The following is a 26,850-nucleotide window of genomic DNA, read 5'->3' on the forward strand; positions in this document are numbered from 1 at the left end:
GCTAAAGGGTAGAGCTGCCGTTTTCAAGGTGCGGGACTCTAACCCGGAAGCTTACAAGAAATCCTGCTATAACCTGCGACGAACCATCAAAATGGCAAAGCGTCAATACAGGGCTAAGATTGAATCGTACTACACCGGCTCCGACGCTCATCTTATGTGGCAGGGCTTGCAAACTATTACAGACTACAAAGGGAAGCACAGCCGCGAGCTGCCCAGTGACACAAGCCTACCAGACGAGCTAAATTACTTCTATGCTCGCTTCGAGGCAAGCAACACTGAGGCATGCATGAGAGCATCAGCTGTTCTGGACGACTGTGTGACGACTGTGTGATCACGCTCTCGGTAGCCGACGTGAGTAAGACCTTTAAACAGGTCAACATACACAAGGCTGAGGGGCCAGATGGATTACCAGGACGTGTGCTCCGGGCATGTGCTGACCAACTGGAAGGTGTCTTTACTGACATTTTCAACATGTCCCTGATTGTGTCTGTAACACCAACATGTTTCAAGCAGACCACCATAGTCCCTGTGCCCAAGAACACAAAGGCAACCTGCCTAAATGACTACAGACCCGTAGCACTCACATCCGTAGCCATGAAGTGCTTTGAAAGGTTGGTAATGGTTCACATCAACACCATTATCCCAGAAACCCTATGCCCACTCCAATTTGCATACCGCCCAAACAGATCCACAGATGATGCAATCTCTAATGCACTCCACACTGCCCTTTCACACCTGTACAAAAGGAACACTTATGTGAGAATGCTATTCATTGACTACATCTCAGCGTTCAACACCATAGTACCCTCAAAGCTCCTTACTAAGCTAAGGATCCTGGGACTAAACACCTCCCTCTGCAACTGGATCCTGGACATCCTGACGGGCCGCCCCCAGGTGGTGAGGGTAGGTAGCAACACATCTGCCACGCTGATCCTCAACAATGGAGCTCCACAGGGGTGCGTGCTCAGTCCCCTCCTGTACTCCCTGTTCACCCACGACTGCATGGCCAGGCACGCCTCCAACACCATCATTAAGTTTGCAGACGACACAACAGTGGTAGGCCTGATCACCGACAACGACGAGACAGCCTATAGGGAGGAGTTCAGAGACCTGACCGGGTGGTACCAGAATAACAACCTATCCCTCAACGTAACCAAGACTAAGGAGATGATTGTGGACTACAGGAAAAGGAGGACCGAGCACGCCCCCATTCTCATCTGCCTTACAACAGGCCTACAAGCCCTCAGTCCAGCCTCTCCCAGCCTATTGCGGACAGTCAGAGCGATTGTGGGATTGTGTATTCCTGGTGTAACTCGGGCAGTTGTTGTTGCCATCCTGTACCTGTCCCGTAGGTGTGATGTTCGGATGTACCGATCCTGTGCAGGTGTTGTTACACGATCAGCTGCCCGTCCTGTCTCCCTGTAGCGCTGTCTTAGTCGTCTCACAGTACGTACATTGCAATTTATTGCCCTGGCCACATCTGCAGTCCTCATGCCTCCTTGCAGCATGCCTAAGGCACGTTCATGCAGATGAGCAGGGAACCTGGGCATCTTTCTTTCGGTGTTTTTCAGAGTCAGTAGAAAGGCCTCATTAGTGTCCTAAGTGTTTAAACCTTTTACAATGAAGATCTGTGAAGTTATTTGGATTTTTACAAATTATCTTTGAAAGACAGGGTCCTGAATAAGGGATGTTTCGTTTTTTGCTGAGTTTTTGTAATAATTCCACTTTGACATTATGGGGTATTGCGTGTAGACCAGTGATGGAACAAATCACAATTTAATGCATTTTGAATTCAGGCTTTAAAAACCAAATTTGGAAAAAGTCTAGGGGTGTTAATACTTTCTGAAGGCACTGTATGTCCATTTTATATATGATAATTACCAGATTTCATTGTTTTCCCCCATCGACTCAAGATGAGTGGTTTTGAGCTCTGGAAAGTTTTGCTTCACTCCCGCGCACCACTGTTCTGGTTCAGTGCAGTTAGAAAGCACTAGTTGCCACACTACTGTAGAAAATGAAAATGCACCTGCAAAAGAAAAGTGTCTACCCTCTTTGTATCCATTATGCTGCTGAGACAAGTTCATTTAAAACCTTTAAAACACTTCAAACAACAGAGCCAAAACAAATCATCAAATTTTGACTACACAATAAAAACATTTAGAGGCTGCATATGAGTAGCTGGTGACTATTTATTTTGTATGACTTTATGAAAGAAAAGGTTGGAGACCCCTCCTGCTCTAGCCCAAACTGTTCACATATGACCCATATTACTGGTCCTACGTTTCATTATTTCTATTGCAGATTCAGGGCCGCAATTGATGGATATACTGTATTGGATGAATTTGACGATTTAATGATCATAATATTATTTTGATGACAACGTAATCAGTGACCAAATTTAAATGCAAAACTCGAGTTTGCATTTTCAAGTTCACAGTTTTTGTGCAATGCCCTACCAGATAACACTGCGATATTGAGAAATAAAATGGATAGAAGATCAATCGAAGTTCAGATTTGTAACTGTACTACATGACAGTGATCACATTATTTCTGACAAACAAAGATGATGTGTAATTTGTTGATGATGATGTAACTCATTGATGATGTGTAACTTAATGTGTCATTTAACTATGTTTTTTCTTAATCTACCAAGTACAACATTCAAATTAAAATCCTTTTGGGGTATATATTATCCCACCCATTTTCAATTTAATGTCCTCATTGTCACGGATCCCTCCGGAACTTTCATTAAGCACACCTGGCCCCTATTCCCAGTGATTCGTAATTGTATAAGTGTGGTTTACCAGTGTCCTGTCGATTTATTGTTCCCATGTCCGTTGGTGGTGTGAGTACCTATGCGTTGGTGCAGCTGTTATGCTGCGTGCTATTTATATTGTGTATTACGGGTATCGTGTCGTTCAACGAGGTTTGGGTACAGCCCAGTGTTTTTGTATGCGTGTTTGTTTTGGGAGTATTAAAAACCCCTATTGTGTATTCCTGCACCTGTCTCCAAAATCCTTTATACCAACGTGACACTCTTTGTCATGTTGTATCCTGGCCACATTCTTAACAGTTTGGCCTGTCAATTGATCACTGTGGGTGGGATTGTCAGGGAGAAGAAGGATATTAGTGTCTTGGATCAGAAAACCCATCTGTATCTGGCACGACCTCCATTTGCCTCATGCAGTGCGACGCATCTCCTTCACATAGAGTTGATCAGGCTGTTGATTGTGGCCTGTGGAGTGTTGTCCCACTTCTCTTCAATGGCTGTCCAAAGTTGCTGGATATTGGCGGGAACACACTGTGGTACATGTTGATCCAGAGCATCCCAAACATGCTCAATGGGTGACATGTCTGTTAAGCATGCAGGCTATGTGTAACGTCTGCTTCCAACTCACACACTCAAACACATAGGTCCCCTGAACGCAGCTCACTTTTCAGCCCACTTTCCAGCTCACACTCTCAAACACATAGGTCCCCTGAACGCAGCTCACTCTAGATCCCAATCACCTGAATTCTGATCACCTGTTCACACACCTGTATGTCATTTACACACTCGATTTAGTTCAGTTCTTTGCACCCCATCATTGTGAGGTACTGTTTGTTTTGATACACATTCTATTCGGAGCTCTGTTTATTTCTATATTAGTCCTCCTGTGTATCGTAGTTTTTGGCCCTCCTCACTAACAACGTTATTAGCCTTTTTCCCTGCCTGTACTGTTACCTTGTTGGAGTCCCTGTGAATGACCTTCTGCCTGTCCCTGGAACCTGCTACCTGCCTCCTCCTGTGGTCCTTTACTAAACAAACACCTGCTGCGTCCTGCGCTTGAAACCAGCACTCTGTCTCCCATCATAGTTATTATAGAATACCTCACCAAAAACTACAGATGGATTCAGCGGAGCTGCAGCTACATCTAACTCGACAGGAGGAACGAATCGATGAACTCTGTGACCTCCTTTGCCAGTCCATTCCTGTTTCACCGATATCAGGTGCCACAGTCTCCTCCCGTTCATCTCCCCCCATATCCATGCCTAATAAATACGACGGCTCCCCAGGGAAATGTCAAGGATTTCTCATGCAATGTAACCTGTACATAGACCTGACCTCACCTCTGACAAAGACAGGGTGGACTTCGTCATCTCCCTACTCACAGGCAAAGCTCTGGATTGAGTCACAGCCCTGTGGGCCGCTCAAAGTTCTGATCTGTCCTCTGAATCACGTTTCCACGCCCTCTTCAAGGAGGTGTTCGACCATTCAGCTTCAGGTCGTCACACCGGGGACCTGTTACGTGAGCTGCGACAGGGCCGTCGCTCCACCACTGAGTATGCCCTTGAGTTCCGCACCATGGCTGCCGGCAGTGGATGGAGTGAACCAGCTCTCCTTGTCTACCGGAGGGGTCTAAATCGGAAGTTACATACCAAACGTCAGCAAACAGGTAACACAAACAAAAAACGATTCATGCAGAAGCGGGGAACAGAGCTGGGGAACTGACAAATATAGGGGAGGTAATAAACAGGTGATTGAGTGAGTCCAGGTGAGTCCAATATCGCTGATGCGCGTGACGAGGGAAGGCAGGTGTGCGTAATGGATGATAGGAGTGTGTGATGCAGGGCAGCGTGGCGCCCTCAAGCGCAAGGGGGAGGAAGCGGAAGCAGACGTGACACATTTGCGGTTCTCTAACTGTTTTACAGCTCTGAGGCCCAGCTCTGAGCCCCAAGCAGATCTTGTCTGCTAAATGAACTAGTGTAGCCCACAGCCATTTGGCATAGCCAGATCAGGATCTAACAGAAGGACAACTCAAAAGTATGCTATTCTGTTCTTCAGAAATAGACTACATTTTCTTATCATGTTTCTTATAAATAAATAATGGATTTATTGTGAAGGTGTAGGCTATATAACATGGATTGATTAGACTTCGTAAAATGTAGATGTTCTAAAGGTCTGCATTAGTGACTTGTTAGGCTATGTGTGGAAGCCAGGAGATGCTAAATGTGTTTGTTAATTAATGGTCAATTACCGTGAGACTGACAGTTATTTGCGTGACAATCACCGGCTGACTACATTTTGTGACCGCCACAGCCCTAGTTGTGTCAATGCCAGGCTGTAAAATAAAGTGTTACCAAATGATCCATTAATCCTACATCGCTTCATAAAAACGACTAAATGGCCTAGGACTGCGTTTCCGAGAAAGTGTTTCCCAAACTGTTCATGTTTCTCATGATCCTAGGCAGGAGGGGGAATTTAGAAGGGAGGAGGAGGTCCTAGGGTGGGGTATTCATAAGGGAAATAGTTTGTACTTATTAAATAGTGAGATAAGAGTCAGTAATGGTGAGACATTCTTTGAACCCGTAAATCTATTAAGAAATAAATGATCAGAGAAAAGCTTTAGAAAAATCACCAAAGCTTTATTTTCCCTTTCACATGAATTGTCATTCAAAAATAACTTGACATTATATTATACAAATACTAACTGTAAAAAAAAATCTAATACAAGATTTATGCTGCCATCATATAAAATGAAGTCCCTTGAGCAGTATCTTCAATAAAGTACCTCATACTGTGAAATTATTACAAATGATTATCGTTTCAGTCAAAATGTTCCAGTGAAATGACTTTTCTGACTGATCCAAAAATGTCCAAACATCCAGCTGATGAGACACTAAGTCAGTAGCTGCTACTTGATATGGCCTTGTTTCATTAATGATTTCTTTACAACAGTACCAAACATGGTGCCTTAACGCTCACTGGAAATAGAAGATCATCCTTATTCCAGAAACTACAGAGCGCTGGACGCTCTTTATACATTCTCTCAGTTAACTTGCAACATATTTTTGATTTGCTTGGAGGTAGTCTCGTCATTCAGATGTTTTGTTGTGTACCTGAATGTGAAGAAAGAGAGTACAGTCTGAGCATCTATCCAAAACAACACTAGTATTACCTAAAAACAATATTAACATTAGATTGCAGCTAAATGGTTTAAATCGTCTTAACATCCATATATTTGCTCTGAAGAATTGCTGAGTAATTTGATGTCCTGATGGAAAGGTCTGGACTCTAGGGTAAGATAACATAGATAAGAAAGCATTTTATTGTCTGCTTCACAGAAATGTGCCTCATAAATAAACTCCTTACAGGACATAAAAATAGATAACATACAACATACAAAAACATATGGCGGGCAGGCGACAGAACAGAGTGGCTTAGTCGGTGTAAAATAGCATCACTTCTGGCGAAACAGTGTTCAAGGACAAATCAACAACATGCTAGTATAGTAGTGGCCTGAGGGCACACACTTAATGTGTTATAGCTGCTGCCTTACCAGGAACTAATGGGGATCCTTAATAAATACAAATACAAAACACATGTAATATAAAATGGGTGGACAACTTCAGTCATGGGTGGCTGCAATGCCAAACTCTTACACATCTGATTAATCAACTTCAAATGGTCAACTTTGAAGAGCCATAAATTGGTTGATTACATGAGTCAGGTGTGTTAGTGTGGCCCTTTAGGGCTGAAGTTGTGACCCCTGTCATTGAAAAGGAATTGAACATGTAGTTAGCATGTAAGTACAAACACGCTATTATACATTCAAGTTGGCAGATAACCACAGCATGTACAGGAAAGAGATGCCACTTACCTGAGAGCGTTTAGCAGGCCTTCCACACTGCTTTGAGGCTGATCCTTTAAGACTTTGATGCACCCTTTCATCTATACCAAAACAAAGTCAGTTACACATTTATGGTTCCATATGTCAGTGTCCCTGTATGTATTCCTGTGGGATCCCTAGGAGGTGCACATTTTTGTTTTAGCCCAGCAGTAACACACCTGATTCAACTAACCATGGGCTGGTTGTTAGTGGATTATTTAATTTGTGTTGTTGGACTAGAACAACGTTTCCCCTCCCTGGTGATACAACAGTGATAAATTACGTCGCTTTTCAGGTATGACAACGTCTGGGGCTGTATGTATTACGCACCTCAGAGTAGGAGTGCTGATTAAGGATCAGTTTGGCCTTTGAGATCACAATGAATCAGATTACATAGACAGGGGAGACCTGATCCTAGATCAGCAGTCCTACCCTGAGACGCTTGATACATACGGCCACAATAAATGTCATAAGAACTCTGTTAACGCACCTCGATCTTGGAGGACTTGACGAAGGCTCCAGCAGGGTGAACATAGTCATAAAGAATGATCACTCCCACCATCACACGCAAACAGAAGGACACAGTATCCTCGCTGGCAAAACGGCTACGGTATTCCCTGTGGACGCACACACACACAAACACGTGTGTGCAAAGACAAAAAACAAACAGCATTTTTAGATAATGTTTAGTGTTCAAAGAAATGAAACCTCAAAGCAGATCCCACAAAGCAGACAGACTTCATGGTAGAAAGTACAGTACAGAATCATTTGTGATCTGACTTTCTGAATGTCACAGAGGGGAAAATAAATTGGATTAGAAAAGAGGTCTGTCTCACGGCGTTTCCAGCATGACTTTGCATACGCTGGCCATCGTGCACAAGCAGTCCGTTGTGTTTTCAATGGGTAGATCTGTGTTCTGTGTCAAATCAACAGAAAACACCATCTTATTGACACAGCTTTTGTTACCATTTTCATTGATGTTTTCCTAAAGCAAAACAGCACTAAACGGTGTAATTCTATTTGACTGTGCGCTACTGTTTAAAGAAAAACTGCTGTACGATAAGCCAGAAGATGAGAATAAACTACTTAGATAACATATTTTGCCATGTCTGTTTTCCATGATCACTGTCAAAGAAACGGATACTGTAGCTCCCTCTTTATCTGTATCAGAGACAGATGCTGCCCTGTTCCATGACATTTGGCAAATTACAATTCAACTAAAGTATCATCAAGTTGTCCAGTGAACTGCCTATCCAGGACTTTCACACTATGAAATATGAGCTATTATTCTTAATCAATGTAACGCTTTTTCACTTACGTCTGAAACAAACTTTGTTGTAGCGTCGCTTAGCGTTTTCAGCATGGGCGTGGCATTGGCGTAGAACAGAGACATCCGATTGGCCAGCTCATTGTTGACTTCGTTCTCCTCCTCTGCCTGAAAGCAAAAGAGTTGGGCCAGGATTTAATCAGATCAGCGGTAACCCGTGTTAGCAGACAAACACGTAGCTTTTGTTTCCGGCGGTGTCTGAGATGTAACTGCGTTAGAGCTGTCAAATCGGTGACAGCATGGCTGCTCTTATGGTCATTGTCACAAAACCACACCGTCCTTATAACCCACAAGAGTTACAAGTTCTAAACAAGAAAGTCAGGCTATCTAGAAATAATGACACTCAAATGTAAAATCATTAAAGAAACTAATACGGATTTCTATCAGCCTAATTGAGTACATCATGCATTCCTGTGTTCAAACTTGTAATGTGGCTGCATGGGATTTCTACTAATGCGACTCAGTGAATCCAATGGCAATGTCCGCAATAAGTAACGTAAGGGGCCGCTTGTGTATTTGACAGCTCTAATGTAGTTACACCTCAGACACCGCCTAAACAACAGCAATGAAAAGCTATGTGTTTGTCGGCTAACATGGGTTAAATCTGATCTAATTGAATCCTGGCCTTGGTGACAAAAATAGAATTGAAAGAAGTATACAATAGGATTAATGCTGTTAGGATGTTAGAAATGTTTTATCATTCTTTAAAAAGTACTTTTAAAAGTGTTAATATAACACCATACTTCACAAGAAGGCCGGACGGAAAAACACCAGCATCAAAACCTATGGCTATATCCTTAAATATTGCACTTTTGAATTATATATTTTTTTACAAATATTTAATTTAGTATATCATTTCAAATTCGTATGCAAAATACAGTTGAAGTTGGAAGTTTACATAGACTTAGGTTGGAGTCATTAAAAATATTTTTTATGTTTGGAGGAAAAAGGGGGAGGCTTGCAAGCCGAAGAACACCATCCCAACCGTGAAGCACGGGGGTGGCAGCATCATGTTGTGGGGCTGCTTTGCTGCAGGAGGGACTGGTGCACTTCACAAAATAGATGGCATCATGAGGCAGGAAAATTACGTGGATATATTGAAGCAACATCTCAAGACATCAGTCAGGAAGTTAAAGCTTGGTTGCAAATGGGTCTTCCAAATGGACAATGACCCCAAGCATACTTCCAAAGTTGTGGCAAAATCAAGGTATTGGAGTGGCCATCACAAAGCCCTGACCTCAATCCTATAGAAAATGTGTGGGCAGAACTGAAAAAGCATGTGCGAGCAAGGAGGCCTGCAAACCTGACTCAAACCAGCTCTGTCAGGAGAAATGGGCCAAAATTCACCCAACTTATTGTGGGAAGCTTGTGGAAGGCTACCCGAAACGTTTGACCCAAGTTAATTTAAAGGCAATGCTACCAAATACTAATTGAGTGTATGTAAACTTCTGACCCACTGGGAATGTGATGAAAGAAATAAAAGCTGAAATAAATAATTCTCTACTATTATTCTGACATTTCACATTCTTCAAATAAAGTGGTGATCCTAACTGACCCAAGACAGTGATTTTTTACTAGGATTAAATGTCAGTAATTGTGAAAAACTGAGTTTAAATGTATTTGGCTAAGGGGTATGTAAACTTCCTGTTTCAACTGTAACTTGTGAAGTTTGGGCAATTCATTCTATCAAAACTTTAATAAGACATTACACAGTCAGCACACTATTTGCTGTGCCGTTCTGCATGCATTCTACATGGCATTTTTACATGCGCTCCTCTGCCTCATTACATAGGCCCTCAAGTAATTATTCCCCAGCCGCAGGGGCTCTTAATTGGAGACACAAGGTCAATGATCCCCCTGTCTCGTCAACGCCCATGGGGCTTTCCCTTTGATCAATGGGAGGATGAGGTGACTAATGTACTACTGTTAGAATCCATTTACCGTGGGTATGTTTAACTGTGTGTGTGTGTATATACAGTACCAGTCAAACGTTGATATGAAAATGTATGCACTCACAAATGTAAGGCGTTCTGGATAAGAGCATCTGCTAAATGACTTAAATGTAAATGTACACTCACGGCAACATTGTTGATGCGCATGCGGTTGAGGGTTCTCCTGTAGTAGCTGAAATCATTCTGGATGGCAGGGTTCGTCATCTGTAATAGAGGGTGCAAATGTCAACACGAAATCACTCATGATTATCTTCAATGTCCCACAGTGGGGAGTTGAGGAGGGATTGTGCCAATTTGAAATCCAGTTATTAGTACTTAGCCTGTCGTACTAGCCTATCTCCTAGCCTATAGTCCCTGTGCCCAAGAACACTAAGGCAACCTGCCTAAATAACTACAGACCCGTAGCACTCACGTCCATAGCCATGAAGTGCTTTGAAAGGCTGGTAATGGCTCACATCAACACCATTATCCCAGAAACCCTAGACCCACTCCAATTTGCATACCGCCCAAACAGATTCACAGATGATGCAATCTCTATTGCACTCCACACTACGTTTTCCCACCTGGACAAAAGGAACACTTACGCGAAAATGCTATTCATTGACTACAGCTCAGCGTTCAACACCATAGTACCCTCAAACTCATCACTAAGCTAAGACTCCTGGGACTAAACACCTCCCTCTGCAACTGGATCCTGGACTTCCTAACGGGCCGCCCCCAGGTGGTGAGGGTAGGTAGCAACACATCTGCCACGCTGATCCTCAACACTAGAGCCCCTCAGGGGTGAGTGCTCAGTCCCCTCCTGTACTCCCTGTTCACCCACGACTGTGTGGCCAGGTACGACTCCAACACCATCATTAAGTTTGCAGACGACGCAACAGTGGTAGGCCTGATCACAGACCAAAACGAGACAGCCTATAGGGAGGAGGTCAGAGACCTGGCCGGTTGGTACCTGAATATCAACCTATCCCTTAACATAACCAAGACTAATGAGATGATTGTGGACTACAGGAAAAGGAGGACCGAGCACGCCCCCATTCTCATCGACGGGGCTGTAGTGGAGCAAGTTGAGAGCTTCAAGTTCCTTGGTGTCCACATCACCAACAAACTAGAATGGTCCAAACACACCAAGACAGCCGTAAAAAGGGCACGACAAAGCCTATTCCCTCTCAGGAAACTAAAAAGATTTGGCATGGGTCCTCAGAGCCTCAAAAGGTTCTACAGCTGCACCATCGAGAGCATCATGACTGGTTGCATCACTGCCTGGTACGGCAACTGCTTGGCCTCCGACTGCAAGGCACTACAGAGGGTAGTGCGTACGGCCCAGTACATCACTGAGACTAAGCTGCCTGCCATCCAGGACCTCTACACCAGGCGGTGTCAGAGGAAGGCCCTAAAAATTGTCAAAGACCCCACCCACCCCAGTCATAGACAGTTCTCTCTACTACTGCATGGCAAGCAGTACCGGAGCGCCAAGTCTTGGACCAAAAGGCTTCTCAACAGCTTTTACCCGCAAGCCATAAGACTCCTGAACAGGTAATCCAAAACCAAACCAAACACACTACTGCTACTCTCTGTTTATCATATATCCATAGTCACTTTAATCATATCTACATGTACATACTACCTCAATTAGCCCGACTAACCGGTGCCTGTATTTAGCCTCGCTACTGTTATTATTCACTGTCTTTTTACTGTTTTTTATTTCCTTACTTATCTATTGTTCACCTAACACCTATGTTTTACTTAAAGATTGCACTGTTGGTTAGGGCCTGTAAGTAAGCATCTCACTGTAAGGTGTACACCTGTTGTATTCAGCGCAAGTGACAAATAAACTTTGATTTGATATGATTTGATTTACTCTCCCTGTCATCTTCTCTCCCTTTCATTATCTCCGTATCATCTCATTAATTTTATATCTCCATCACTTTCTTTGTCTCTGATCATTTTTTGTTAAATAACACTTAATACCATTATACAAAAAAAAATGACCACAATGGAGATCATTGGGAAAATCGATTTTAGTGATTCATCCTTACTATTCCCTCGTGATCTCGGATTTCTTGTACTCTTTCATTCAGAATATCGTTCTTTTCTCCCTGCCAAAATAATACTAGGCGGTGGAATGTGCATTTGAAATGAGTTGAGGATACAGTCACCGACGACCACAGACTAAAACATGGAAACTCTTCTATTCTTACCAGTAGGAATAAAATATATAAACCATTCCCAAATAATGTTCTGCGCTTACCTCTATCGTGAGGTTAAAAACAAACTTGACAACTATCTCTTCTCTTTCGGCTTCCTACTTATGAAATGTGTCTTCCGCGTTTAACCCAAACCCTGTGAATCAGAGAGGTGTGGTGGGCTGCCTTTATCGACATCCACGTCTTCGGCGCCCGGGGAACAGTGGGTCAACTGCCTTGCTCAGGGGCAGAGTGACAGATTTTTACCTTGTCAGCTCAGGTAAGAGCATTTAAAAGGGACCAGAGATAAACATTTAAAAGAGGTGGAGGGTATAACATCAAGGGAGAACTACCCTCTCCCCTCTCTCTCTATTCCCCTTTCTTTTCATTAATAATCCTAAAGGTCAAAGACAGAGAGAAAGAGTGCAACTTGAGCTGAAGGGCAGAAAGGTGGTTCTCATATCCATAGCAGTGCTGTTGACAGTCAGAAGTCTGGTACATGGGGAGGTTGGTAGAGGTGAATCAATCTACAGTACCTTCAGAAAGTATTCACATCCCTTGACTTTTTCCACATTTTGTTGTTACAAAATGGGAATAAAATGGATTCAATTGTCATTTTTTTGTCAACGATCTACACAAAATACTCGAATGTCAAAGTGGAAGACAAATTCATGAAAAATAAAACACTACTATATCTTGATTAGATAAGTATTCAACCCCCTGAGTCAATACATGTTAGAATCACCTTTGGCAGCGATAACAGCTGTGAATCTTTCTGGGTAAGTCGCTAAGAGCTTTTCACACATGGATTGCACATTATTCTTTTTATATTTATTCTTAAAGCTCTATCAAATTGGATGTTGATCATTGCTAGACAACCATTTTGACTTCTTGCCATAGATTGTCAAGCAGATTTAAGTCAAAACTGTAACTCGGCCCGTCACGAACATTCACTGTCTTCTTGATAAGCAACTCCAGTGTAGATTTAGCCTTGTATTTTAGGTTAAGCAGTGTTCACCAGACACTGCTTTCAACCATTGTAAGGTAGAAAGCAGAATGAACCATGTTGTCCTCTAGGATTTTGCATGTGCTTATCTCCATTCCGTTTGTTTTTTATTCTGAAAAATGATCTAGTCCTTAATGATTACAAGCATACCCATAACATGATGCAGCCACCACTATGTTTGAAAATAAGGAGAGTGGTGCTCAGTAATGTGTTGTATTGGATTAGCCCCAAACATAACACTTTGTATTCAGGACAAAAAGTGAAATACTTTGCCACATTTCTTGGCAAAAACAGACACAGTTTGCCAGCATCCAGCAGGTGGTCGCTTTAACACACAAGACAACAAGCGATAGGACAGCCACTCGCTGCTTTTAGCCATTGGTTGTTGCAGTGTGTCCGACATTTAAAGAGCGCTGCGTTCTAACTAATGAGTACCTGAAGTATGAATGGCGCCGAAGAAGATGGCTGACGTTTTACGTGCTCCTAACCAAATTTTTTTGGGGTTGGTTTTTATGCGCTGTTTGTAACTTATTTTTTAACTTATTCTGTACATAAAGTTGCTGCTACCATCTCTTATGACCGAAAATAAGTTCTGGACATCAGATTACTCACCACGAACTGGCAGAAGCTTTTTTTTCCTTTAACGAGTCAGACGAGCCCGACGTGAAGGACATACTGCTTTCCCGGGAACAGACCCAAATCCCAATCATTTGCGTGAAGAGAAGAAGGAGAAAAAGAGGACGGGGGTCGGGCTGCCTTCTGAGAATTCGTAGGGGATCGAATAAACCCCCACCATTCTACATGCTAACATGCAATCATTGGAAAATAAAATCGACGACATGCGAGGAAGATTAAACAATCAACGGGATATTAAAAACTGTAATATCTTAGACTTCACAGAGTCGTGGCTGAACGACGACATTATCAACATACAGCTGGCTGGTTATACGCTGTATCGGCAGGATAGAACAGCGGCGTCTGGTAAGGGGGGATGGACTATGTATATTTGTAAACAACAGCTGGTGCACGATATCTAAGGAAGTCTCTAGGTTTTGCTCGCCTGAGGTAGAGTATCTCATGATAAGCTGTAGACCACACTATCTACCTAGAGTGTTTTCATCTGTATTTTTCATAGCTGTCTACATACCACTACAGACCGATATTGGCACTAAGACTGCACTCAATGAGCTGTATTCCGCCACAAGCAAACAGGAAAACGCTCATCCAGAGGCAGCTCTCCTAGTGGCCGGGGACTTTAATGCAGGGAAACTAAAATCAGTTTTACCAAATTTCTATCAGCATGTTAAGGGAAAAAACTCTAGACCACCTTTACTCCACACACAGAGACGCGTACAAAGCTCTCCCAATGCTGTCGGGGGTACGCCAAATAAAAATGTGATTCATATATATTTTTTTTTAATAAAAATAAAATCTTCACATTTTCTAACAGTCCATTTAGATTTTCCAACGGGGCTATACATTTTGGTGAGTTTTTTTTCTTGCCTGAGTAGCCTCGTTTCACTGTCAAAATAGAAATTAAACCATCTAGTGTTCAGCGAAATAACAACACAAGGTCAAATACCGGTAGCCTAGTCAAATAATTAACCTCCAATCACATTAACCGTTACTCTCTCACGGGAAACCATCACTATTGCACAGACATTTAGAAGCGAAACATGACAATTTGAAAAATAAGCTACGGGATTTTTTTTTGCAAGAATAATGACTACTTTCGAGTAGTAAGACATGTATAAAAAGAAGCGTCTTATATTGTGAGCTACCGAGTGGCTAGGATAGGCAAGCTCCATACTATTGTGGAGGACTTAATTCTTCCTGCTGCCACGGATATGGCTGGGACAATACTGGGGGAAAAGGCCCAAAAAACTATACAGACAATCGCTTCATCAAACATCACTGTTTCACGATGCATCAGTGACATGACAGGAGATGTTTAAAAACAATTACTGCTTCGCATACAAGCCAGTGAGTTCTGTGCGTTACAGCTGGATGAGTCAACAGACGTGGCGGGCCTGGCACAGCTCCTGGTATATGTCCGTTACGTTTATGGGGGGTCAATTAAGGAAGACATCCTCTTCTGCAAACCACTGGAAACCAGAACAACATGAGAGGATATTTTTTAAGTACTGGACAGCTTTGTGACATCAAATGGACTTTGGTGGTCAAGATGTGTTGGTATCTGTACTGATGGCGCAAAAGCCATGACAGGGAGACAGAGTGGAGTGGTAACGCGCGTGCAAGCAGTTGCTCCCGATGCCACTTGGGTACACTGCAGCATCCACCGAGGCTCTTGCTGCCAAGGGAATGCCTGACAGCTTGAAAGACGTTTTGGACCCTACAAGTGAAAATGGTTCACTTTGTTAAAGCAAGGCCCCTGAACTCTTGTGTATTTTCTGCATTATGCAATGATATGGGCAGCGACCATGTAACGCTTTTACAACATACAGAAGTGCGCTGGTTATCAAGGGGCAAAGTATTGACACGTTTTTTTTAATTGAAAGATGAGCTTAAAGTTTTCTTTACTGACCATCATTTTCATCTGGGTGATGTTTTTTCTTGCCTGAATGATCTGAATCTAGGATTACAGGGACTCTCAGCAACTATATTCAAAGTGTGGGACAAAATTGAGGCAATGATTAAGAAGTTGGAGCTCTTTTCTGTCTGCATTAACAAGGACAACACAGAGGTGTTTCCATCATTGTATGATTTTTTGGTGTGCAAATGAACTCAAGCTTACGGACAATGTCAAATGTGATATAGCGAAGCACCTAAGTAAGCAATTACACAGGTACTTTCCCAAAACAGACGACACAAACAACTGGATTCGTTATCCCTATCATGCCCTGCCTCCAGTCCAATTACCGATATCTGAACAAGAGAGCCTCATCGTAATTGCAACAAGCAGTTCTGTGAAAATGTTATTTAATCAGAAGCCACTGCCAGATTTCTGGACAGGGCTGCGCTCAGAGTTTCTTTCCTTAGCAAATCACGCTGTTAAGACACTGATGCCCTTTGCAACCACGTACCTATGTGAGAGTGGATTCTCGGCCCTCACTAGCATGAAAACTAAATACAGGCACAGACTGTGTGTGGAAAAGGATTTAAGACTGAGACTCTCTCCAATACAACCCAACATTGCAGAGTTATGTGCATCCTTTCAAGCACACCCTTCTCATTAACCTGTGTTTTGAGTTAATCACCATTTGTTATGAACAAATAAGGTTTTATACACTGCTCAAAAAAATAAAGGGAACACTTAAACAACACAATGTAACTCCAAGTCAATCACACTTCTGTGAAATCAAACTGTCCACTTAGGAAGCAACACTGATTGACAATAAATTTCACATGCTGTTGTGCAAATGGAATAGACAACAGGTGGAAATTATAGGCAATTAGCAAGACACCCCCAATAAAGGAGTGATTCTGCAGGTGGTGACCACAGACCACTTCTCAGTTCCTATGCTTCCTGGCTGATGTTTTGGTCACTTTTGAATGCTGGCGGTGCTCTCACTCTAGTGGTAGCATGAGACGGAGTCTACAACCCACACAAGTGGCTCAGGTAGTGCAGCTCATCCAGGATGGCACATCAATGCGAGCTGTGGCAAGAAGGTTTGCTGTGTCTGTCAGCGTAGTGTCCAGAGCATGGAGGCGCTACCAGGAGACAGGCCAGTACATCAGGAGACGTGGAGGAGGCCGTAGGAGGGCAACAACCCAGCAGCAGGACCGCTACCTCCGCCTTTGTGCAAGAAGGAGCACTACCAGAGCCCTGCAAAATGACCTCCAGCAGGCCACAAATGTGCATGTGTCAGCATATGGTCTCACAAGGGCTCTGAGGATCTCATCTCGGTACCTAATGGCAGTCAGGCTACCTCTGGCGAGCACATGGAGGGCTGTGCGGCCCCACAAAGAAATGCCACCCCACACCATGACTGACCCACCGCCAAACCGGTCATGCTGGAGGATGTTGCAGGCAGCAGAACGTTCTCCACGGCGTCTCCAGACTCTGTCACGTCTGTCACATGTGCTCATGTGCTCAGTGTGAACCTGCTGTCATCTGTGAAGAGCACAGGGCGCCAAAGGCGAATTTGCCAATCTTGGTGTTCTCTGGCAAATGCCAAACGTCCTGCACGGTGTTGGGCTGTAAGCACAACCCCCACCTGTGGACGTCGGGCCCTCATACCACCCTCATGGAGTCTGTTTCTGACCGTTTGAGCAGACACATGCACATTTGTGGCTTGCTGGAGGTCATTTTGCAGGGCTCTGGTAGTGCTCCTCCTTGCACAAAGGCGGAGGTAGCGGTCCTGCTGCTGGGTTGTTGCCCTCCTACGGCCTCCTCCACGTCTCCTGATGTACTGGCCTGTCTCCTGGTAGCGCCTCCATGCTCTGGACACTACGCTGACAGACACAGCAAACCTTCTTGCCACAGCTCGCATTGATGTGCCATCCTGGATGAGCTGCACTACCTGAGCCACTTGTGTGGGTTGTAGACTCCATCTCATGCTACCACTAGAGTGAGAGCACCGCCAGCATTCAAAAGTGACCAAAACATCAGCCAGGAAGCATAGGAACTGAGAAGTGGTCTGTGGTCACCACCTGCAGAATCACTCCTTTATTGGGGGTGTCTTGCTAATTGCCTATAATTTCCACCTTTTGTCTATTCCATTTGCACAACAGCATGTGAAATTTGTTGTCAATCAGTGTTGCTTCCTAAGTGGACAGTTTGATTTCACAGAAGTGTGATTGACTTGGAGTTACATTGTGTTTTTTAAGTGTTCCCTTTATTTTTTTGAGCAGTGTATGTAAGATGGCTAAATAAAAAGCAAATTTATTGATTATTATTATATTATTATTTGTGCCCTGGTCCTATAAGAGCTCTTTGTCACTTCACACAAGCCGGGTTGTGACAAAAACTCACACTCAATCTTATGTTTAATAAATGTATCGTATAGTGTGTGTGGCAGGCTTACAATAATGGCAAAAAACAACATTTGAGAGTGCGCTGACCCTGGTGCTAGAGGGGGAACGCAGCTGGAGGTTGAATGTTTGAAGGGGTACGGGGCTATAAAAAGTTTGGGAACCACTGCCATAGAGAAAGAGGTAGGTGAATTAAAATAACTCGGTTCATTGGAAATGGTAGATTGTTAATATTTTGTGGTAGCCAGGCTCAGCAAAAGAAGATTCTGAAAATGGAAAAGCTTAATGGGAAGAAGATTAAAAGCCAGGTCCTTGGTGCTTATGCTAGATTGAGAGGAGTCATCACTGGGGTTCCAATATCTATGTCCATTAGATATTAAAGAAAATGTGAAAGGAGGCAGAATGATTGAGGCCAAAAGGTTGATCAGTAGGAAAGAGGGACAAAGAAGTGAAAGCTTATCAGTGATGCTGAGGTCTTAGAAGGAATTGACTGGAAAAGTACAGATAGGATTCCTTAGTTTCAATTTCAGAGAATTTGTCCCATCCCCATTGCGGTGTTTTAAATGCCAAAGAATAGGCCATGTAGCTGCTCAGTGGAAAGAAAAGAAAGGATGTGTGGAGGGGAACATGATTACTACGGTGACTGAGGAAGCAATGTGAAGGTTAAGTGTTGTAATTGTGGGGGGGAACGTAGTGCAGCATTTGGTGGATGTCAGGTACAGAGAGAGTATAGAATGGCCCAGAGATACAGAAACAATCATGATGTATCATACGCAGAGGCTGTAAGACAGATTGGTGTAACTACTAGGCAGACTGATGGAGCTACTATGACTGCTCCTGTAGTAAGTGGATCTACTGTCAGACTGATGGAGCTACTATGGCTGCTCCTGTAGTAAGTGGATCTACTGTCAGACTGATGGAGCTACTATGGCTGCTCCTGTAGTCAGACTGGTGGAGCTACTGGTCCTGGCATGGTTTGGAGGCCTGTTCAGAAATCTGGTGGTCATGAATGTGCGCTGTCAAAGGACAATGAATAAAGTTGACTTCATATCTTTTATTGGTAAGGTTATCAATACGACTCGGGTTGTGGAAAGCAGAATTGCCAGGTTGAAAGTTATTGTGTAGACAGCAAAATATATATTGGGGGTAACAGATGTTACTGTTGAAATGGTTGTTGACATACTAAACAATCCTATGGGTGTGTTTCAGCATGATAGAGATAACGTTTCATGGGGTAGGATGGTTGGGGAGGGTTTTTTGGGGGAGGGGGAGGGTGTGGTAGAAGTTAGCAGGCAATTTATTTGGTTTGAATTTTATTACTGTCACGACTTCCTCCGAAGTCTGTCCCTCTCCTTGTTCGGGCGACGTTCGGCGGTCGACGTCACTGGTCTTCTAGCCATCGCTGATCCACCTTTTATTTTCCATTTGTTTTGTCTTGTCTTCCCACACACCTGGTTTCAATCCCATATATTACATGTTGTGTATTTAACCCTCTGTTCCCTCCCATGACCTTGTCCGGTATTGTTTATTGTAAGTGCTTGTGCACGTTGTGTTCTGGTGTGCGTCGGGTTATGTACCCATTTACTATTGTTCTGTATCCAGTGGGTTCTTATTATTAAGCTGAGCCGTTGGAAACACCGTTTTTGCTCTCCTGCGTCTGACTTCTCTGCCGCCAGTACGCACCCCTTACAATTACCAAGGTAGTACAGAATTAAGCAGATCATGATTGATCGTACATTCCAGCACAGTAGGTGGCGGATAGCACTTAAATGACTGTTTGCGGACATTCATGATATCATAGAACAAGAAGAATGGGGAAATGTTTGAAAACTTTAAAATAGTTCAGTAATTGTTCTGTTAAAACCTGTTCCACTGGGCTATTTGCCTGGAAAAAGGGAATTACTGGACACATAAGCACTTCCATTGAACACCAAGGAGCCTATCAGATTGCATGTTGCACTGTTGAATGTATGTCCTGCTCTACCCATTAGATAATAATGTCCCATTGGATAATAAAGTCTTTTTTTTTTGCGTATTTGCCTTTTTGGGGAAATAACTCTTAAGAACTGAATTTAATTATTTTAGCGAATCTTGGATTGAAAGATATTTTTGGTTGGACTAAATATCTTTCTGTCTTTGACCATTGAACTTTAGACTATTGCCTTTGATTTGATTTGAAAAAAGCCCCATTGCATCAATTTTGAGTTGGTTTATGATTGCTGTTGCTGATCTATTGCTGCTTTATCAAAGCTTTAATATGATGCTTTAAAGCGGCAATCAGCAGTAGAAACAATAACAAAGCGGCCTCCCCACCCCTGTTTCGGTAAAAAGCTGAGGGATGGGGCTAGAAAAATGTAACCACTCTCAAATTCATTAGCGCAGCTATGGATGCAAGGACTGAACATCCATGATATCACAATTAGAGTTTTAACCATGTTTTGAGGCTATATGATGTTTGTTTACATTTCCTTTGTTTAGAAACATTGGAGTAAAATAAGTTATATTCTTCAAGGATCAGTGGGTAATAATAATTTCTAAGTAAAAAAAATGGCTGTAGCAACTGCTTATTGCCCCTTTAAAGTAGCCAGCAGATTCCGAACCTACCGTTACACTTGTTTACGCTGAGCTGCACTGGGATCGGAATTCAATCATGGTTAGATTAAGACACCGCAGAGCCGGTGCGAGATATGGCTCGGAATATATACCTCAATCCAGGGATGAGAAATTGCGTTGTACTTCGAATTGTCCCATTATACAACCTGTTACACCGGAAAGATTGAACAACTACTAGTTTTTACGGAACGTTGCCCTTTTCTTCCTCATTCTAGCTAGCAATAGACACAGAAGCCATGATATAATGTAACGTCACGTTGAACAACAAAGAAGCTGATTGGCTGACACTGCCATTCCACAATGACGGCATTGGCTACTGCTAGCTAGCATATGGATTTAAAAAAAATACAATTTCCAGGATAAACTAGCAGTATTTCAATCTTCTAAATTAATCAGTTTGGATATGGGTGAAACATGTAGTACAGTGGCATATCCCATCCCTGCATTGAGGTACGTTTTTCAAGCCATATTTTGCACTGGCTCCGCTGTGGCTTAATCTAACCATGATTGTGTTCCGACCCCAGTGCAGCTCGGTGTAAACAAACGTACACGTAAGGTTGGAATCTGCTGGCTAACATTAAAGGTGCTTTGCTTTTTGTTGGGGTTGTGCATATTTTTACTTTCTCTAAATTGCAAATAGGTCTAGGGGTCAAGCTATTGCTTATAAGTGAACAGGGTGAGTGGAGGGCAATGCTTCCTTGCTGTTACCTGTGTGTATTCACCAGGTACTACTTAGACTGACCAAACGAACGAAAATCTGTACATTTCAACACAAAAAAGTCAGACATCCATACATTTGTTATCGACTAAGAGTTGTGGCAGCATTGGATGTTGTTACAGGGAGGATATCCTTGGGAAGGTAAAAGGCTACAAATTGCCACAATCACTTCTCACATCTCCAGTGTGATAATTGATATGTGGTGAGCATTCTGATGCAAACCTTCCCCTTCATTTACTCTCATAATTGAAAGCTTTTTGGAGTGTAAGGAAAAGCATGTTATTATTTACTTGACATTTTCATTTTAAGTCTACATTTAAGATAAATGATAAGGAGATTATTTCATAAAAACAAAGAAGGAAGAAGCACTATGCATATCTCGCTCATTGGAGGGGGTAGAAGTACCTTGAGCTCATCGAAGCGCAGGGTGAAATGCAGAATCTCTGCAAACTGTCTAGCCAATGCCTGCTCCTGCTCCAGATGCTGGGTGGGACTGCAGCGAGCGCTCGTCAGAGCCTTCAGGAGACCATGCAATGACCCCTCTGTATCAAAGAGATGGGTGGGATGGAAGAGGGGAAGAGAGAGAAAGAAGGGAGAAAGGGAATGAATGGAGAACGAGATAATGGGGGGGGGGGGGGGGAATGGGGAAAAGGAGGGAGAGAGAGAGAGAGTAATGGAAGAAAACAGGGGGGTATCATGGATAAATATAGAGGGGGAGAGAGGAAAATAGAGGGTAGAGAGGGCGGGAGACCAGGTGAAAGAGAGGGGAAAGTGGGAGATAGAGAAATTACATGGAGGGATTAGAATGAGCATATGCAGGTCAGATGGGATGAATGTGATCAGGATAGATGGACAGAGGAGGTGGAGGAATAGATGGAGGGGCGTAGCCAAGGAGGGGTAAAACGAGGGGAAGATACAAGTTAAATGAGAACTTGGAGAGGTGGATTAGAGATGGAGGGAGAGTGAGACGCAGAAGTGGATAGAGGGATAGGCGAAAGTAAAACGAGGACATGGAGGAGTGTAACAGGAAATTATAAATATGAGAAGGAGAGATGGAGCTACAGTAAAGGAGAATGGAAGGATGGAGGAGAAGTGAAACAGAGCGGTAAAGCTAGAGAGGGCAGGATAGTGAAAATGATGCTGTCAGTGAAAGTTGTCAAACATTGTAGGCAATAAGTAGACAGTTCAACTTCATGGGAATGAACTGCAATTCAACAAAATTACCATTGACCACCAATGACCATTATTCTGTTCTCAGAATTACAGTGGAATTGACTCAATCCCTTTCAAAATGCTGCAGAAGATCCTGACAATATTTCATTGTCCCTATCAAATAATAATGGTAAGAGAAAAGACTTGATCCTAGCTGCTAGCTAGACTATAACATTGGTCTTTGAGGAATGACGTAAATGTGCTCCCTACAACGGGCGGTACTGCCTTTACTAAGCTGTCAATCATTCGCTTATTTGACTCAATGACCTTATCACGTTCATTTTGATGTAGGAAGCAAATGGCTTCTTTTGGATAAGAGTAACAACCGTATGCAACAATGGACAGTGCAAGGTAAACCCATTGACTCAGTGGCCTCACCTGAACTGTGAAAAAGAGGAGGGACATCAGACACTTGAGATCTGTTAATGAGTTTTGCCACGTTGAGTTTTGTTTGAGCGCTCTTTCGTTACGTAGAGGAGATTCCATTGGTCCTTTCTTTGAATGAATGTCTGATTTAGACCTGGAAACCCGTTTTTTAATAGACTTCCTATAGAAGCAATGACCTTAATTTATAAAGAACCAGTGGACCCTCCTCTACCTAACGAAAGAGAACTCAGCTAAAAGTCCAGACTACTACATTGCAGACTATGCATTGCATCAACCAATTGTTGTGTGCCACGTCATCGGCTGCGCGGTCAGGCTTCATATTGCAATATCTTATCTGATATGGTTAGCTGATATGTTAAACAACTATCCAGGTGTTGTGAGATCTGGCAGGTGTCTACAATTTAGTCAGCCTGAAACTAGGCCATAAAGGCACTGAAGAACAGTCAAGGGCTTTTACTTTTTAGCAATAGTTTTATGTGTAAAACCAACATACTACAGCCCTAGCTACATACCTAAAGTTTTTTTTTTTTTACCCCCTTTTTCTCCCCAATTTCGTAGTTACAGTCTTGTCCCACCGCTGCAACTCCCGTACGGACTTGGGAGAGGCGAAGGTCAAGAGCCATGCGTCCTCTGTAACACAACCCCGCCCAGCCGCACTGCTTCTTGACACAATGCCCGCTTAACCTGGAAGCCAGCCGCACCAATGTGTCGGAGGAAACAACGTACACCTGGCGACCGCGTCAACGTGCATGCACCGGGCCCGCCACAGGAGTCGCTAGAGAGAGATGGGACAAGGACATCCCGGCCGGCCAAACCCTCCCCTAACACGGACGATGCTGGGACAATTGTGCGTCGCCTCATGGGTCTCCCGTGCCAGCGTGCATGCACCGGGCCCGCCACAGGAGTCGCTAGAGAGCGATGGGACAAGGACATCCCGGCCGGCCAAAGCCTCCCCTAACACGGACGATGCTGGGCCAATTGTGCGTCGCCTCATGGGTCTCCCGGTCGAAGCCGGTATCGAACCAGGATCTGTAGTAACGCAGCTAGCGCTGCCATGTAGTGCCTTAGGCCGCTGCGCCACTCGGGAGGCCTATACCTAAAGTTGTTTTAACAGTCAATAACTATGAAAAGCCCCCACCAAAATAGTGCCTTGGATGAGGATCGTAAACGAGACAAACAACCCAACTATCGGGGACTCTATATTTTTAATGCCCCTGTCTCGGCACTGGCATTGCAACACAAAATTCTGGAACTCTTGTGGGAGACTAGCTCCGAGATGCCGCTCATCTGCGCAGTGGCTTGATCTCCAGAGAGTCGCGCCGTTGGACGGCGTTTAGACGTGATCATACCATGTGTCACAGTTAATAAGGTCATGGCCTAGTTCTTCAACGTTAGTGTAACCCCTTTCTTTCAATCTATTGCAGTTGGTGAGTGTCTTTCCTCGAGGCCAAGTAATAAGACTGCGGCTGGGATTCAACAGAGCAGTGTAACGGACAGCCAACAATGCACCATTTTAGGGCTGACCCCATTTAGTCGACTGGTTGATTGTTTGGTCGATAGGCTGTTCGTGTACCCCAAAAAGAAAATGTTGAGAGGTCGCACGAGACACCTGCCTGATTAGTGCCAGTCTCATCGGACCCAATTTTTGCGGTAGAGGACTTGATAACGCTGCCAGCGGAATGGACGGTGAGAGACAACCCTCCCTCCAGACTGACCATCAGATGGACGGTGAGAGACAGCCCTCCCTCCAGACTGACCATCACATGGACGGTGAGAGACAGCCCTCCCTCCAGACTGACCATCACATGGACGGTGAGAGACAGCCCTCCCTCCAGACTGACCATCAGATGGACGGTGAGAGACAGCCCTCCCTCCAGACTGACCATCACATGGACGGTGAGAGACAGCCCTCCCTCCAGACTGACCATCACATGGACGGTGAGAGACAGCCCTCCCTCCAGACTGACCATCAGATGGACGGTGAGAGACAGCCCTCCCTCCAGACTGACCATCACATGGACGGTGAGAGACAGCCCTCCCTCCAGACTGACCATCACATGGACGGTGAGAGACAGCCCCCCCTCCAGACTGACCATCAGATGGACGGTGAGAGACAACCCTCCTTCCAGACTGACCATCAGATGGACGGTGAGAGACAGCCCTGCCTCCAGACTGACCATCAGATGGACGGGGAGAGACAGCCCTCCCTCCAGACTGACCATCAGATGGACGGTGAGAGACAGCCCTCCCTCCAGACTGACCATCACATGGACGGTGAGAGACAGCCCTCCCTCCAGACTGACCATCAGATGGACGGTGAGAGACAGCCCTCCCTCCAGACTGACCATCACATGGACGGTGAGAGACAGCCCTCCCTCCAGACTGACCATCACATGGACGGTGAGAGACAGCCCCCCCTCCAGACTGACCATCAGATGGACGGTGAGAGACAACCCTCCCTCCAGACTGACCATCAGATGGACGGTGAGAGACAGCCCTCCCTCCAGACTGACCATCACATGGACGGTGAGAGACAGCCCTCCCTCCAGACTGACCATCACATGGACGGTGAGAGACAGCCCCCCCTCCAGACTGACCATCACATGGACGGTGAGAGACAGCCCTCCCTCCAGACTGACCATCAGATGGACGGTGAGAGACAGCCCTCCCTCCAGACTGACCATCAGATGGACGGTGAGAGACAGCCCTCCCTCCAGACTGACCATCAGATGGACAGTGAGAGACAGCCCTCCCTCCAGACTGACCATCACATGGACGGTGAGAGACAGCCCTCCCTCCAGACTGACCATCAGATGGACGGTGAGAGACAGCCCTCCCTCCAGACTGACCATCACATGGACGGTGAGAGACAGCCCTCCCTCCAGACTGACCATCACATGGACGGTGAGAGACAGCCCCCCCTCCAGACTGACCATCAGATGGACGGTGAGAGACAACCCTCCCTCCAGACTGACCATCAGATGGACGGTGAGAGACAGCCCTCCCTCCAGACTGACCATCACATGGACGGTGAGAGACAGCCCTCCCTCCAGACTGACCATCACATGGACGGTGAGAGACAGCCCCCCCTCCAGACTGACCATCACATGGACGGTGAGAGACAGCCCTCCCTCCAGACTGACCATCAGATGGACGGTGAGAGACAGCCCTCCCTCCAGACTGACCATCAGATGGACGGTGAGAGACAACCCTCCCTCCAGACTGACCATCAGATGGACGGTGAGAGACAGCCCTCCCTCCAGACTGATCATCACATGGACGGTGAGAGACAGCCCTCCCTCCAGACTGACCATCACATGGACAGTGAGAGACAGCCCCCCCTCCAGACTGACCATCACATGGACGGTGAGAGACAGCCCTCCCTCCAGACTGACCATCAGATGGACGGTGAGAGACAGCCCTCCCTCCAGACTGACCATCAGATGGACGGTGAGAGACAACCCTCCCTCTAGACTGACCATCAGATGGACGGTGAGACACAGCCCTCCCTCTAGACTGACCATCGGATGGACGGAGAGACAGCCCTCCCTCCAGACTGACCATCAGATGGACGGTGGAGTCAGCCCTCCCTCCAGACTGACCATCAGATGGACGGTGAGAGACAGCCCTCCCTCTAGACTGACCATCAGATGTACAGAGAGACAGCCCTCCCTCAAGACTGACCATCAGATGGACGGTGAGACACAGCCCTCCCTCTAGACTGACCATCAGATGGACGGAGAGACAGCCCTCCCTCCACACTGACCATCAGATGGACAGAGAGACAGCCCTCCCTCCAGACTGACCATCAGATGGACGGAGAGACAGCCCTCCCTCAAGACTGACCATCGGATGGACGAAGAG

At 44.8% G+C, this 26,850-nt stretch overlaps 1 protein-coding gene across 2 annotated transcripts in view; it reads right to left on the reverse strand.

Moving 5' to 3' along the window:
• Positions 1–5,385: 5,385 nt before the first annotated feature.
• Positions 5,386–26,850, reverse strand: part of fam49ba (family with sequence similarity 49 member Ba) — a 47,346-nt gene continuing 25,881 nt past the window's right edge. The window contains exons 5-11 of one of the 2 annotated variants that reach the window (XM_039003649.1): positions 21,793–21,929; positions 10,056–10,133; positions 7,969–8,085; positions 7,487–7,566; positions 7,141–7,267; positions 6,642–6,712; positions 5,386–5,880 (exon numbers count right to left, since the gene is read on the reverse strand). In XM_039003649.1, the coding sequence (XP_038859577.1) occupies positions 5,811–5,880; positions 6,642–6,712; positions 7,141–7,267; positions 7,487–7,566; positions 7,969–8,085; positions 10,056–10,133; positions 21,793–21,929 (680 nt within the window). In that variant the 3' untranslated portion in view covers positions 5,386–5,810. The remainder of the gene's footprint in view (positions 5,881–6,641; positions 6,713–7,140; positions 7,268–7,486; positions 7,567–7,968; positions 8,086–10,055; positions 10,134–21,792; positions 21,930–26,850) is intronic. The other variant, XM_039003650.1, reaches the window with a different exon arrangement.

Source organism: Salvelinus namaycush, chromosome 11 (genome assembly GCF_016432855.1).
Source record: "Salvelinus namaycush isolate Seneca chromosome 11, SaNama_1.0, whole genome shotgun sequence".
NCBI classification, from domain to species: Eukaryota; Metazoa; Chordata; class Actinopteri; order Salmoniformes; family Salmonidae; genus Salvelinus; species Salvelinus namaycush.